At 41.7% G+C, this 12,496-nt stretch overlaps 1 protein-coding gene across 1 annotated transcript; it reads left to right on the top strand.

The window, feature by feature from the left end:
- The first annotated feature begins 5,848 nt into the window (after positions 1-5,848).
- Positions 5,849-11,843, top strand: grk7a (G protein-coupled receptor kinase 7a). Its single transcript, XM_076295908.1, has 4 exons — positions 5,849-6,451; positions 6,765-7,202; positions 10,620-10,900; positions 11,504-11,843. Exons 1-4 carry the CDS (start codon positions 5,849-5,851, stop codon positions 11,841-11,843), a joined length of 1,662 nt encoding a protein of 553 aa, XP_076152023.1.
- The last annotated feature ends 653 nt before the right edge of the window (positions 11,844-12,496 follow it).

The raw sequence follows: 12,496 nt of genomic DNA, 5'->3' as shown, positions 1-12,496 counted from the left end.
CCACGGAGGCTTTCTCTGTGAGATAAGGCAGTATGTGTGTGGACATTGTGCAAGACAGGTTTTGTGCTTGAGCCGTGCAAACCCTCTGAAGGAGGCAACTCTAAATTTGGCATGAGAAAATAAATTAATCTCAGCTATGAATAAGAGGCGTGGGATTTTCTGATCATGTGTCCCTCCCTATATACGCCCACAGACACAAACGGTTTTATCATCCTGACTCATCCATGTGTGCCGTGAGAGTATGGGGCAGTGTTTAAATCAACTGCTACCTTTGAAGGGAGGGCGTGATGATAAAGTTAGTAGAGAGAGTCAGCGAAGCCTAACATGAGATTTGCATTTGAGTTGATCTAATCCCCTTCTACAAATGTCTGGACAAGGGAGACATCAGAAGATTAGTAAGCAGAGGAGAGAGCAGAGGAGATGGGGTTGATGGGGTGGCTGGACAGGGAAACAGAGGAGTCTAAAAGTAGTTAGAGAGTAATTATCCCTCCTATCTGTGCACATTAATATAAGCTGAGTTAATACATTTTGATGGGCAATAAAAAGGTTTTTCGCTACCAAGGTGTCACACAAGAAACATCTCATGACGGGTAAAAGCAAAAAGCTCTCCCAAGACCTTCGCACCCTTATTGTTCCAAAACCTATCGATGGAACTGGTTACAGATGCAGGGTAGTCAGAAAAGTAGCCCAAGAGCCAAGGACCACTCAGAGAAAGGCAGCAGGTACAATTGTTACACAGAAAATCATAATGCACTCCATGGCATGGCCTATTCAATTCAATTCAGTTTTATTTATAAAGCGCCTTTCATGCAAACAGCAATACAAGGTGCTTAACAACAGCACTTTGAAATAAGATAAAACAAAAAGAATGATAAAAGCAATAAGTGTAAAAATAAAAATCAAGGTGCAAAAGTCATAAAATATGAAGAGATGTATACACACATGTATATGCATACAGAACAGACACATTAAGACCTAAAATTCCAGAACGGTCAGGGATTTAAGAGAAGGCAAGGCTAAAAAGGTATGTCTTAAGATGTTTCTTAAAAAGTTCAACTGATTGGACCCTCCTTAGCGCAAGTGGCAGGCTGTTCCACAGTGAAGGACCATAGTGAGCGAAGGCTGCCTCCCCATGTGTTTTGGTCCTCACCCTGGGAATAACTAGGAGGCCGGAGTCTGAGGATCTGAGTGGCAGTGATGGAAGGTACAGTGAGAGCAAGTCAGATAGATAGACAGGCGCAAGTCCATTTAAGGCTTTAAAAACCAAAAGTAAAACCTTAAAATCAATTCTAAAACTGACAGGGAGCCAGTGAAGAGATTTTAGGGTAATGTGAGCTCTCTTTTTGGTCTTGGTCAGCACACGTGCTGCTGCATTCTGAATTAAATGCAGCTTGTTAATATTCTTTTTTGATAGGCCAGGCGTTACAATAATCAAGCCTGCTAGTAATTAAAGCATGTGCATGGCATACATGTATGCATGGTATATGCACACTCACCCCACATAACTCCATTACTGAGGAAAAACATGTTGAACCTCATTGCTCAAGCTAAAGTTGCTACACAAATTTGGACAAGCCTATGAAATAGTGAGAGAATGTAGTCTGGTCAGACGAGACCAAAATGTAACTTTTTGGATGTCATACTACATACCATGTTTGGAGGAGAAATGGCACTGTACATCACCCTAAACATGCCATACCAACAGTGAGTTTTGGAGGTGGAGGCATCATGGTGTGGGGCTGTTTTTCATCTCAGACTTCATACAGCTGAAGGAATGATGAATGGAGTCATTTCTTTCTGGGAGAATCTTGCCATCCACCGGGATGATGAGGATGAGACGTGGGTAGACCTTCCAGCACAACAACCATCCAAAGAATATACAGCAAAGGACTCTCAGTTGGTTTCAAAGAAAGGAAATCAAGGCCCTAACTGAAATCCAATTTACAGTTTTTCTCAGTCGCTTTGGTGCTTTTTTCAGATCAGAATGAAAATTCTCATAACCATTAGTTCAACCTCCACAACATTTAGTTATTTGTGCACATCATAGTAGCAATTTCTCCTTCCTCTGAACAAATTGCAAATACTTTTGGACATGTATCAGTTGCTTAAATACAATTCTCTGCTGTTTTTTAACATTATCATTTGCTTATGTCATGTCAGTCAAAATGAACTATACTTATGAATGCTGAATAGTCGTTCCCAATAAAACTAATAGTCTTCATTTCATTGCTTGAGTCATTACATACAAAATTGTTGAACTAGTTATCAAATTCTGTCACAATGCTGTAGAATTGCAAAGAGCATACAGTAAAAATTTACGTATTCAGGTGTCTTGTACTCACTTACTCACCTAACTACAGCAATGTGTAACTTTACTGTAGTTTTCAAATGGCTGTACAAGTACTGTATAGTGCTGTCTTGAGCATGTTCAGGTAGTGTCACCGAGTTCTGACCTTTTTTTGCATTGGAAAACACTGAGAGAACTGTCATAATGAAAACATGACAAAGCCATTTGACTATCTTGTTCATAAACGATGGTGTCAAGACTTCTCATTTTGATTACACTGACAGTTTCATTGACATGAATACCTGCTTTTGAGGAATGGACTATCCATTTTGAGCAAGTGACGTGCTTTTGCAGGTCATCCACTAGGTTTTGCAGTTTGCACTAATTGTTTTGAGAATTGCACTAACTGCTGTGCAAATGTTAATAGTGATGTGAGAAAAGCACCAAAGCGACTGAGAAAAACTGTAATATTTCTGGACGGAACTAAAGATCAGGATTCACAAGAGGGACCCCTGGAATCTTTAAGATTTAAAGACTATCTGTTTAGAAGAATGGGCCAACATCTACACCTAAATACTGTGACTGATTAGTTTCGTCATACAGGAAATGTCTTGAGGTTGTCACTACAAACAAAGTCTTTTCCACAAAGTATGACATGGCGTCATTGGGGTTTAATGCTTCTTTTTTATGCCAATCTCAGGGCATGTCCCTGGGTCACAAAAAAAAAATACATCAAAAGCTAAATTCTTTGTCTTTGGTCATCCATTTTGGTGGTCCATTTTGGTATGGGGTGAAAACTTCAACCACCATAACACCATACACACAGTGGAAAAAAGCTGTACTGTAGAAATGTATTAGTTTTGGGTGTTTTTCAGACAATGGGACCTGGTGACCTTTTCAGAGTAAATGGTAACAGTAAAACAAGGGGCTACATTTTTGGAGATTTTTGGAGGAACAGATCAGGCAGTCTGCCGAGAGACCTGCCCCAACAGGCGCCATTGGACCATTAAACCACACAATGATTCAAAACATACAACCAAACAAGGCAAGGCCTAACAGAGAACAATATCAACATTTTAGAGTGGCCCAGCCAGAGTCCCAACCTCAATCTGTCTTACAGTTTTTCTCAGTCGCTTTGGTGCTTTTCTCACATCACTATTAACATTTGCACAGCAGTTAGTGCAATCCTCAAAACAATTAGTGCAAACTGCAAAACCTAGTGGATGACCTGCAAAAGCACGTCACTTGCTCAAAATGGATAGTCCATTCCTCAAAAGCAGGTATTCATGTCAATGAAACTGTCAGTGTCATCAAAATGAGAAGTCTTGACACCATCGTTTATGAACAAGATAGTCAAATGGCTTTGTCATGTTTTCATTATGACAGTTCTCTCTGTGTTTTCCAATGCAAAAAAAGGTCAGAACTCGGTGACACTACCTGAACATGCTCAAGACAGCACTATACAGTACTTGTACAGCCATTTGAAAACTACAGTAAAGTTACACATTGCTGTAGTTAGGTGAGTAAGTGAGTACAAGACACTGAATACGTAAATTTTTACTGTATGCTCTTTGCAATTCTACAGCATTGTGACAGAATTTGATAACTAGTTCAACAATTTTGTATGTAATGACTCAAGCAATGAAATGAAGACTATTAGTTTTATTGGGAACGACTATTCAGCATTCATAAGTATAGTTCATTTTGACTGACATGACATAAGCAAATGATAATGTTAAAAAACAACAGAGAATTGTATGTAAGCAACTGATACATGTCCAAAGGTATTTGCAATTTGTTCAGAGGAAGGAGAAATTGCTACTATGATGTGCACAAATGACTAAATGTTGTGGAGGTTGAACTAATAGTTATGAGAATTTTCATTCTGATCTGAAAAAAGCACCAAAGCGACTGAGAAAAACTGTAAAAGTGAACATAAGGCCAGAGTGGTGGCAAATAATTGTTTCTGCCTCAAAACCTGGATTGCTGCTAAAAAGGTTTGGTCTTGAATCATTGTAGAGACATGGAGAGGCTTGGTAGGTATTATAAGAACTATTTTGTGAGCTGTGAATGCAAATACAGATGTTTCGATTGGTTATTTAAAAAGGGTATGAATAATTTTGGATATGCCATTTCATGTCATAAAAATGTTTTTTTTAAAAAGATGAGAACACTTCTTTTTTTGATTGCATGTTTCTCCCACATGGTCTTACAACCTTTGGCATGTGGCAGTGACTGTCATTTTCAGTCAGAACAAACATATTGGTAAGAGAAAATCAACATTGAATCAATATTTGCCAGGGGTAGGAATAATTTTGTTCCTTACTGTATGCATGTGCCACACACTGGAGGAGACAGGCAGATTAAGGCCAAGCATTGAGGAAGCTGACTTCTCAGTGCAACAGAAACTAAAGGTCACACCTCAGCAGACACCTGGCACATGCAGATGCCATTGTTTACTCTACTGTTTACATTTCACACTGCTGTCCCTCTATGGCAAAACTTGTGGCTCATTTGACCTCATTTCTCTCTTGTGGGTGCAGATTTTGTGTGGGGACAAAGCCCAACTGGGAACGGGATGGGTTCCTCAATCATTAACCATCCACATCACTGTGACATTAAAACATTAAGTAAAAAACATTTGTTTATTAATGGCGTATATTTTGGAGACATTTTTATTAACTTTATTTCTGTTGAGTTATACTGTACATAAAAATTATCAGCATTTATGTTATGTATTTTTGTAGTGTGAGAATTCTTCCTGAAACATATTTCCTAATTACACTGACTGAACTGTGTATACCCCTGTATAGACTATACAGTTTTACTCCACGGACTACTTTAATTCACAGAGTATGTAGAGATATTCACAAGCGTATTACCATGCACAGTTAAGGTGACAGTACACTGATAATCATCATAGTATCACTCATAGTCATCATCATGTTAATGTGCATGCCTTTTCCACAGACATCACAGGGCCCACTAAGACCAGGAAACCACTTTCGCTCTGTGGCAAAGATCACCTGTGGGTCAGGAGCCAATAAGCACTCTGGAGCCATTTAGTGCTCTCTGTGTGTCCCGTTCAGTTTATACATTATCATCGCGCTAAGCTGTGAGGTTCCTACTGTGTCACTCTCCTTCCCTCATTCTTATCACTTTAATGTTGAGACAACTGACTCCGACGGACGACCATTAGCTTTTTCGCTCTGCACCTTGCTAAATATAGTTGGCCGAAAAGCCTCTTACGAAAGAACCCTCTTACAAGTTCCTTTCCATGAATAGACTGTGCAAAGATACTTATGTGAAAATCCCCTACAGGTATTTAATTCTAAATGAGTAATTACTGGGTGTGTCAGTGTGTCTTTGGTGTGCAGGTGCATGCGTCGGGGCGGCTCATTTGCACCTTGGTGTTGGAGCGAGGCGCACTCTCAGAGTCACCAGGAGCACACACACACGTACAGTGGAAGCAGCAGCGACCACTGAGCCGAAGAGCCTGACCACGCAGGAACTCCAGAGTTTTCAGTTTCTTGGGGGGAAAGACCGAACAAAGCCGCCAAGATGTGTGACATGGGAGGACTCGATAACCTGGTGCAAAACACCGCCTATCTAAAAGCCCAGGGTGGAGATGACAAGGAGATGAAGAAGCGGCGGCGGAGTCTGTCTCTGCCCAAGCCAGAACTGTGTGCAGCCGTACGCACCCAGGTGGATAAGACCTTTGAGTACCTCTGCGAGCAGCAGCCCGTAGGGAAGAAGTTCTTCCGTGATTACCTAAAGCAGGCATCTCCCGACTATGTGTCCGCCGCAGAGTTCCTGGACGATCTTACCGACTGGGAACTGTCACTCCCCGGCGCTGCCAGGGACAAGGCCAAAACAAATATCATCAATAAGTACTGCAAGGAGGGCTCCAAGAACTTCATGAAGTTCTTGGCTGGAGATGCACTTGACAAATGCAAAGCAGTGACAGAAAAGGACTTTGATGAGGTGGTACCTTCCAAAGTGAAAGATGGCACCAGAGAATTCATCAAGGGAAAGCCATTCACGGATTACCAGACCAGCCCATTCTTTGATAAGTACTTGCAGTGGAAAGAATTTGAGAAGCAACCCATCAGTGACAAATACTTCTATGAGTTCAGGACATTAGGAAAGGGAGGCTTTGGAGAGGTAAGTGCACTTCATTCTACAAATAGTTGTTCAATGTAATGTATAAGCTTCTGGATTTGGCTTCTCTGATGTTGTCATGCATGTAAATGTTTATTAGCCATGAGAAAACATGTTCCTTCATGGCAAGCTATTGTATGAATTTAATTCAGATGGTTGAGAATATAGATCCTGCCTGCACTCCAATCCAGACCTTTTGTGGAAGTATATTCATTGGCTACAAACCCATGCGCCCAAAATGTATGCTCGCACATTCTCTCTCGTAGCATAGTTACAGCAAATAGTCTCTGCCATTTACTCCTGTTCTCTTTACCAGGTATGTGCTGTGCAAGTAAAAAACACGGGCAAGATGTATGCCTGCAAAAAGCTGGACAAGAAACGTCTGAAAAAGAAACATGGTGAGAAGATGGCCCTGCTCGAGAAGAAGATTCTGGAAAAAGTCAACAGCCTGTTCATTGTCTGCTTGGCATACGCCTACGACACCAAAGAGCACCTGTGTCTGGTCATGAGCTTAATGAATGGAGGAGACCTCAAGTACCATATCTACAGCATTGGTGAGAAGGGTATCGAGATGGACCGCATCGTCTACTACACCGCCCAGATCACCACTGGCATCATGCACCTGCACGCCATGGACATTGTTTACCGTGACATGAAGCCCGAGAATGTGCTGCTGGACAGCCTGGGCCAGTGCCGCCTGTCTGATCTGGGTCTGGCTGTGGAGCTGCCAGCTGGAAAAACCATCACCCAGAAGGTAAGCTGTCCACCACTGGCTAAATCATAACAAAGGCAGGGGCATGGAACAGGGAGCAGGCAGGGAGGATGTAATAGTACTGTATCATAATGTTGCATCAGCCTTACATTGCATGGGATCCGTGAATCAGAACACCTTTCTTGAGCAGTTGCTATGACATTGTATATGACCTCACAGAACTGGGCTTCTGTCTCGGTGTCTTTTTTGGAGTAAATCTGAAGATTAGGCTACTGTCTTATTAGAGCCATTATGATGCTCGATCTTTCCTCCATTACATAACCCGCTTGATCCCTGCAATTCTGAGTTCAGACTTATCTATTATTGGAGCTGGCTTCTTACCAGCTTCAGGTTGCAAGACCTAATGGATGTGGTACTTTCTGTGAGGGGGTATATCTGAAAAAACATCTAAATTAAACTATCCTTCCATTGCACAGTAGCCAGTGCTAATTAGTTGATAATAGGTGTTAACATAAACACACAGGAAACCCTTTGTTAAATTGAATTTAAGCATGGGGAAGGTTTTGAGATGAAAACATGAAGCAAAGAAGCACATGGAATTGCAATTGGAGAGAGTGAATTACATACCTAGTCCATATAGGGTACATATTGTTGTTGACAATGTATATCTCATTTGTATGCAATGAGAGATCATATTTGAATGGACCTCCATAGTAGAAACGTGTGTGCACACAATCAGCAGAGAGAATTACAGTCAGCTCGGTGATAATGAGAGACTCATTGAGGAGTTCAGAGGAGTTCTTTTAAATGTTAAGTCCATGGGATCTTTTGAAAACTCAAAGGGATTATAATCATCAGATGAATGTTGATGTCCTAATTGCCCTGGCTCAAAAAGCTATGCATCTTGATGGAATTTCCATTTACTCGTAGAGGGCGTAACTAAGCTCTAAGGCTAAGTGATCGAGGCAGAGGTCAGTTTGGGCCAGCTACATATGGCAGACATACTTGAATGTTTGGACAATGATAAAATGTGGACAGAGGAAGCCTGTTAGATGATGAGGACCCCAGGATTAACTATGCATGCTGTACAATTCCTCCACTTGCAGCTGTCGTTGTTGTTGCCGTTTTCCTCTCCGTGCAAAGGGGATGTGATTCTGAAACAGATTAGGTTTTACCTCAGCTCATTTGTTTGTGCTGCCATTCCAGACTCATTCCTCCAAGTCAGTCAAGTTTCACTAGTCAGCAGTCTGATAATTATGTAAGGCATGGCCTTGTAAGGCAAGGCAAACACATTTGGACATGCAACAAGAAACATGCAACATCAAACATAGGGTACATGAAGCAACGCAATGATAAGCTCATTATCTTGTGCCCTTCTTGGGCCTATGGCTCTGGGGCTGAGACCCAAGCCTACCTGCTGGAGCTTGCTTGGCTTTGCTACCTTGATCCTCTTACTTAGCAGGCATTACACAAATCTGTCTCCAATCAGACTACCAAGCTGTGGGGAGAGGGATCGGGAGTTGCAGGAGCTGAGGGATCGAGAGTAACAGAAGATAAAGCAGCATATTGCATATGCAAGTTAGCATGTGTCACCATATGACCAAAGCAAACACAAAGCTTTTATGTTAAATTGAAAGTTTAACAAAAGTCTTGCATTGGATTTGCAATGCAAGATATCTCGGTCTGTTGGAGATTAGGTATTTTGGCATCCTCATAGTGGATTTGACTACGGCAAACAGTCCTGAGGGCCTTTCTCTTTGGCATGGCAACAGATAGACATAAAGCTAAAATCAAAGGTCATTTGCACAGCTGACAGATTGCCACTGTCAGTCTACTTCAGAGTAATAATATGTGCATCTTCTCCCAAGCTCATTACACTAGAGACAAGAAGAAGTGTTCCTGTTTGCATTACTCTAAAACTAAGGAGGTTGTATAGGGAATGTGACAAGTAGACACCCCATAGCCAATAAGTCTTGCATCGTGAGTAATGGATTTTAAGAAAATTAATTGAATGCAAGTAACACAGTGTAAGGAGTACACATTATGATATATCCTCTAGTTTCAATGTTAGCTGATGGTTGTGCAGGAGCACAACTGTACTTTCTGATTTAAAGCTTAAAGCTTATTAACCAATTGGCCTTGAGGTGTAGCTGGACACATCACTTGCAGAAAATATGTTTGATATTTTGAGTTTGAGCCTGAGATGGAATGAATACATTTGAATCATGTAGAATATTCCTAAAAGGATATGCTGACCATAATTCTTGAATTTCCCCTTGGGGATCAATAAAGTATCTATCTATCTATCTATCTATCTATCTATCTATCTATCTAATAGTGCTTCAGAACTCTGATAGTAGTTCACCGTAGACCGCTGCTGTAAGTAAATGCTACCCTCAGTGCTATACAATCCTATAAGGATGGATTAATGTGCAACGTAATGTGTGTGTGTGTGTGTGTGTGTGTGTGTGTGTGTGTGTGTGTGTGTGTGTGTGTGTGTGTGTGTGTGTGTGTGTGTGTGTGTGATGTGTATATGCATAATGAACAGACAGCAATAGTAGGTGCATTATGCTCCAGGCACTAGGTGTCCACTGAATAGGGATGTATTAGCCATTCTGTACTGGAAATAATGCCTTCTTTATGCAATGAGTCAGAGCAGTGCATCACCATGGATACTCCCATGACTTCTGACAGGTAGCAAAGGATTAGAAGTAAGCTTCTTCGCTCTGGCCATAAGGTGAGGTCAAGTAGGAGCCCAGGACAGAGTTACATAAAATCCCTACCAAGACATCACCATCCCAGCTTTACCAGTTACTATCAGGTGTCAAACATGCTAGAAATACCCCATTTCTTTTACTATACGAATCAGATGACATTAGTGTAAGACAATTGGATGGAGGAATACAAAAGCTTCCCTCCCTTTCTTACCCTCTCTCTCTTCAAAAACAATGAGATGTGAAGTATGCACCAATGCACACCAAATAAAAAAAAACTCAAATATGTCCATCCATGCTGCGTTCGTCACCTGTCTGTGCTGACTATTAGTAAAGTAAAACTGAACTACAACAAAGGCATGATGGGATGTTTTATTCCATGCCTGATCTGACAGCTACAGCTGAATATTCTCTCTTCTCTGATGTGGCTGCCATGCTGTACTGCTGTCTGCAATCCTTATAAGCATATTTTGCTGTTGCAGTTGGTGATAACAATTAATAGTGCTGGAATTCAATTACTTAATATACTGGACTCATACATTGTTTCCTGAAAGGGATTGTTTATGGGCTGGTGTAAGCCTCCATGTTTGTTTCCCATTTACAGAGCCAGGGTTGTGTACAAACACTGGAAGGACAGTTAGAGCATTGTGAATAGCAATTGTCCCGCTTTGGCCAAAACAGTGTAGACTTCTCAGACTGTGCCTGTAAACAATTTTTGTGACCAAGCATCTCTTCCTTTTTCCAGGCTGGTACAGGTGCCTACATGGCCCCTGAGATTCTGACCGACATCCCATACCGAACATCAGTGGACTGGTGGGCCCTTGGCTGCAGTATCTATGAGATGGTTGCCGGCTACACCCCCTTCAAGGGGCCCGATGACAAGAAACAGAAGCTAGAGAAGGAGGAGGTCCAGAGGCGCATCATCAATGAGGAGCCCAAGTGGGAGCACAAGAACTTTGATGCTCCCACTAAAGATGTCATCCAGCAGTTCCTCAAGAAGAAGATTGACGACCGCCTTGGCTGCAAGTAAGCCCCACAGTCACATAGCCCCTTGGTTACAGCGCTTCACCTTGGGTGACGGAGAATAATGTCTAAGTGGTGATCCTTCACCTCTCTCTCCTTAATCCTGTACCTCTTGGTCACCTTTCCCCTTGTCAGTGTGGTTTCAGTATGGAGGACTTGCTGGACTGTGGCTACAATTAGAATAAAGGTTAAACGTTTAGGAATCAGACCTACGTGCATTCACACACAGAAAGGATGGCTTTCTTGCCATTGCCTAATGTACAATACCAGTAAAGTGCACCTAGTGTCAGTTATAGAAAACTTCTAAGCAGGTGGATAATCCAGCTACTGTTACAAATGTAGCAGTCTTCATTGTAGGTTCTGCTGGCATTTTATTGACAGCATGGTTAAAAATGAATTGTTTGAAAATCTCCCCATGTGGCTCAATTTACATCATTCAATTGAAGAGGCATTTGCAAATACTTGTAATGCAAATAGTTTTGAATGATAAATCTGAATAATGCTCTAGGTTGCCAGTACTGGTCATCGTGCTGCACAAGCTGTATTTGTTCTTGGTCAGTGGTCTATGATACTGTACTTACACTAGGGTTCTGTGTACCTCCACAGGAACAACTTTGAGGACCCCAGGAAGCATGAATTCTTCAAGAACATCAACTTCCCCCGTCTGGAGGCTGGTCTGACCGATCCCCCTTGGGTGCCCAAGCCCAACGTTGTGTACGCCAAGGACACTGGCGATATTGCAGAATTCTCCGAGATCAAGGGCATCGTGTTCGATGACAAAGATGACAAATTCTTCAAGGAGTTTTCCACAGGCGCCGTGTCTATTCCCTGGCAAGAGGAGATGATTGAAACCGGACTTTTTGATGAGCTCAACGACCCCAATCGGAAAGAGTCCGCAGCTGGTCTCGACGACGAGAAGAAATCAGGCACCTGCACACTTCTGTGAGGAGGGGGTCTCATTGATGCAATAACAAATAAATTCCACTCTGTTATTGATAGCAAAAAGGCAACAACAATGAAAGATCTATCCAAAGCATGCATTACTAAAGATGGAGATGTTGTCCAAGAGATATGTTGCACCCCAACAGTAGGGCTGGGGTGTCCTAAATGTATTTCTTAAACACTGGCAGATGCAAAACCACTGGGTTATGGGGAAATTTATAGAGTGTTATGGTGGCCCGAGCCTCATACATACATACAGAAGAGAGTTGAAACATCTTGTCCAGGCAGTCATGATTGTGTTGTAAATATACTAGGCTTAGTTACAGTCTCCAGTCGAAAACAGGGACCAAGGTAAGGAGAGTAAATTACAGAAATGGTCCTTGCACATGGACAGTCAAAATATCTTTTATTTTCTATCTATGCTATCTGATCTGTCAGAAGAAGTCTCAAGAGATATGTTAGTATGAAGAGCAGTGCAACCTTTGTAGTGTACAGAAAGATCTGGAGTGTCACACCTCAATCTCAGAAGAAGAGTCCAGGACTTTGGGCCACCTTCAATATTGTAATTGTTTTTTAATTGGTAATGTTGAACATTTGAATGTTGGACATTTAGCTATCTTCTACAGTTACTCAGCATGTTTAACTGCATTGTCAACA

Source organism: Alosa pseudoharengus, unplaced genomic scaffold, assembly GCF_046254945.1.
Source record: "Alosa pseudoharengus isolate Yale_2024_CS ecotype anadromous, Long Island Sound unplaced genomic scaffold, YU_APseudo_1.1 YU_APseudo_1.1_scf_2, whole genome shotgun sequence".
Lineage (NCBI taxonomy): Eukaryota > Metazoa > Chordata > Actinopteri > Clupeiformes > Clupeidae > Alosa > Alosa pseudoharengus.
Note: the sequence above shows the minus strand (reverse complement) of the source record. Positions and strands in the feature narration are given on the sequence as shown.

Coding starts and splice junctions, on each gene's coding strand:
- grk7a (XM_076295908.1), top strand. CDS start 5,849: ATGTGTGACATGGGAGGACTCGATAACCTGGTGCAAAACACCGCCTAT. Junction 6,452..6,764: donor GAAAGGGAGGCTTTGGAGAG/GTAAGTGCACTT, acceptor TCTCTTTACCAG/GTATGTGCTGTGCAAGTAAA. Junction 10,901..11,503: donor GACGACCGCCTTGGCTGCAA/GTAAGCCCCACA, acceptor GTACCTCCACAG/GAACAACTTTGAGGACCCCA.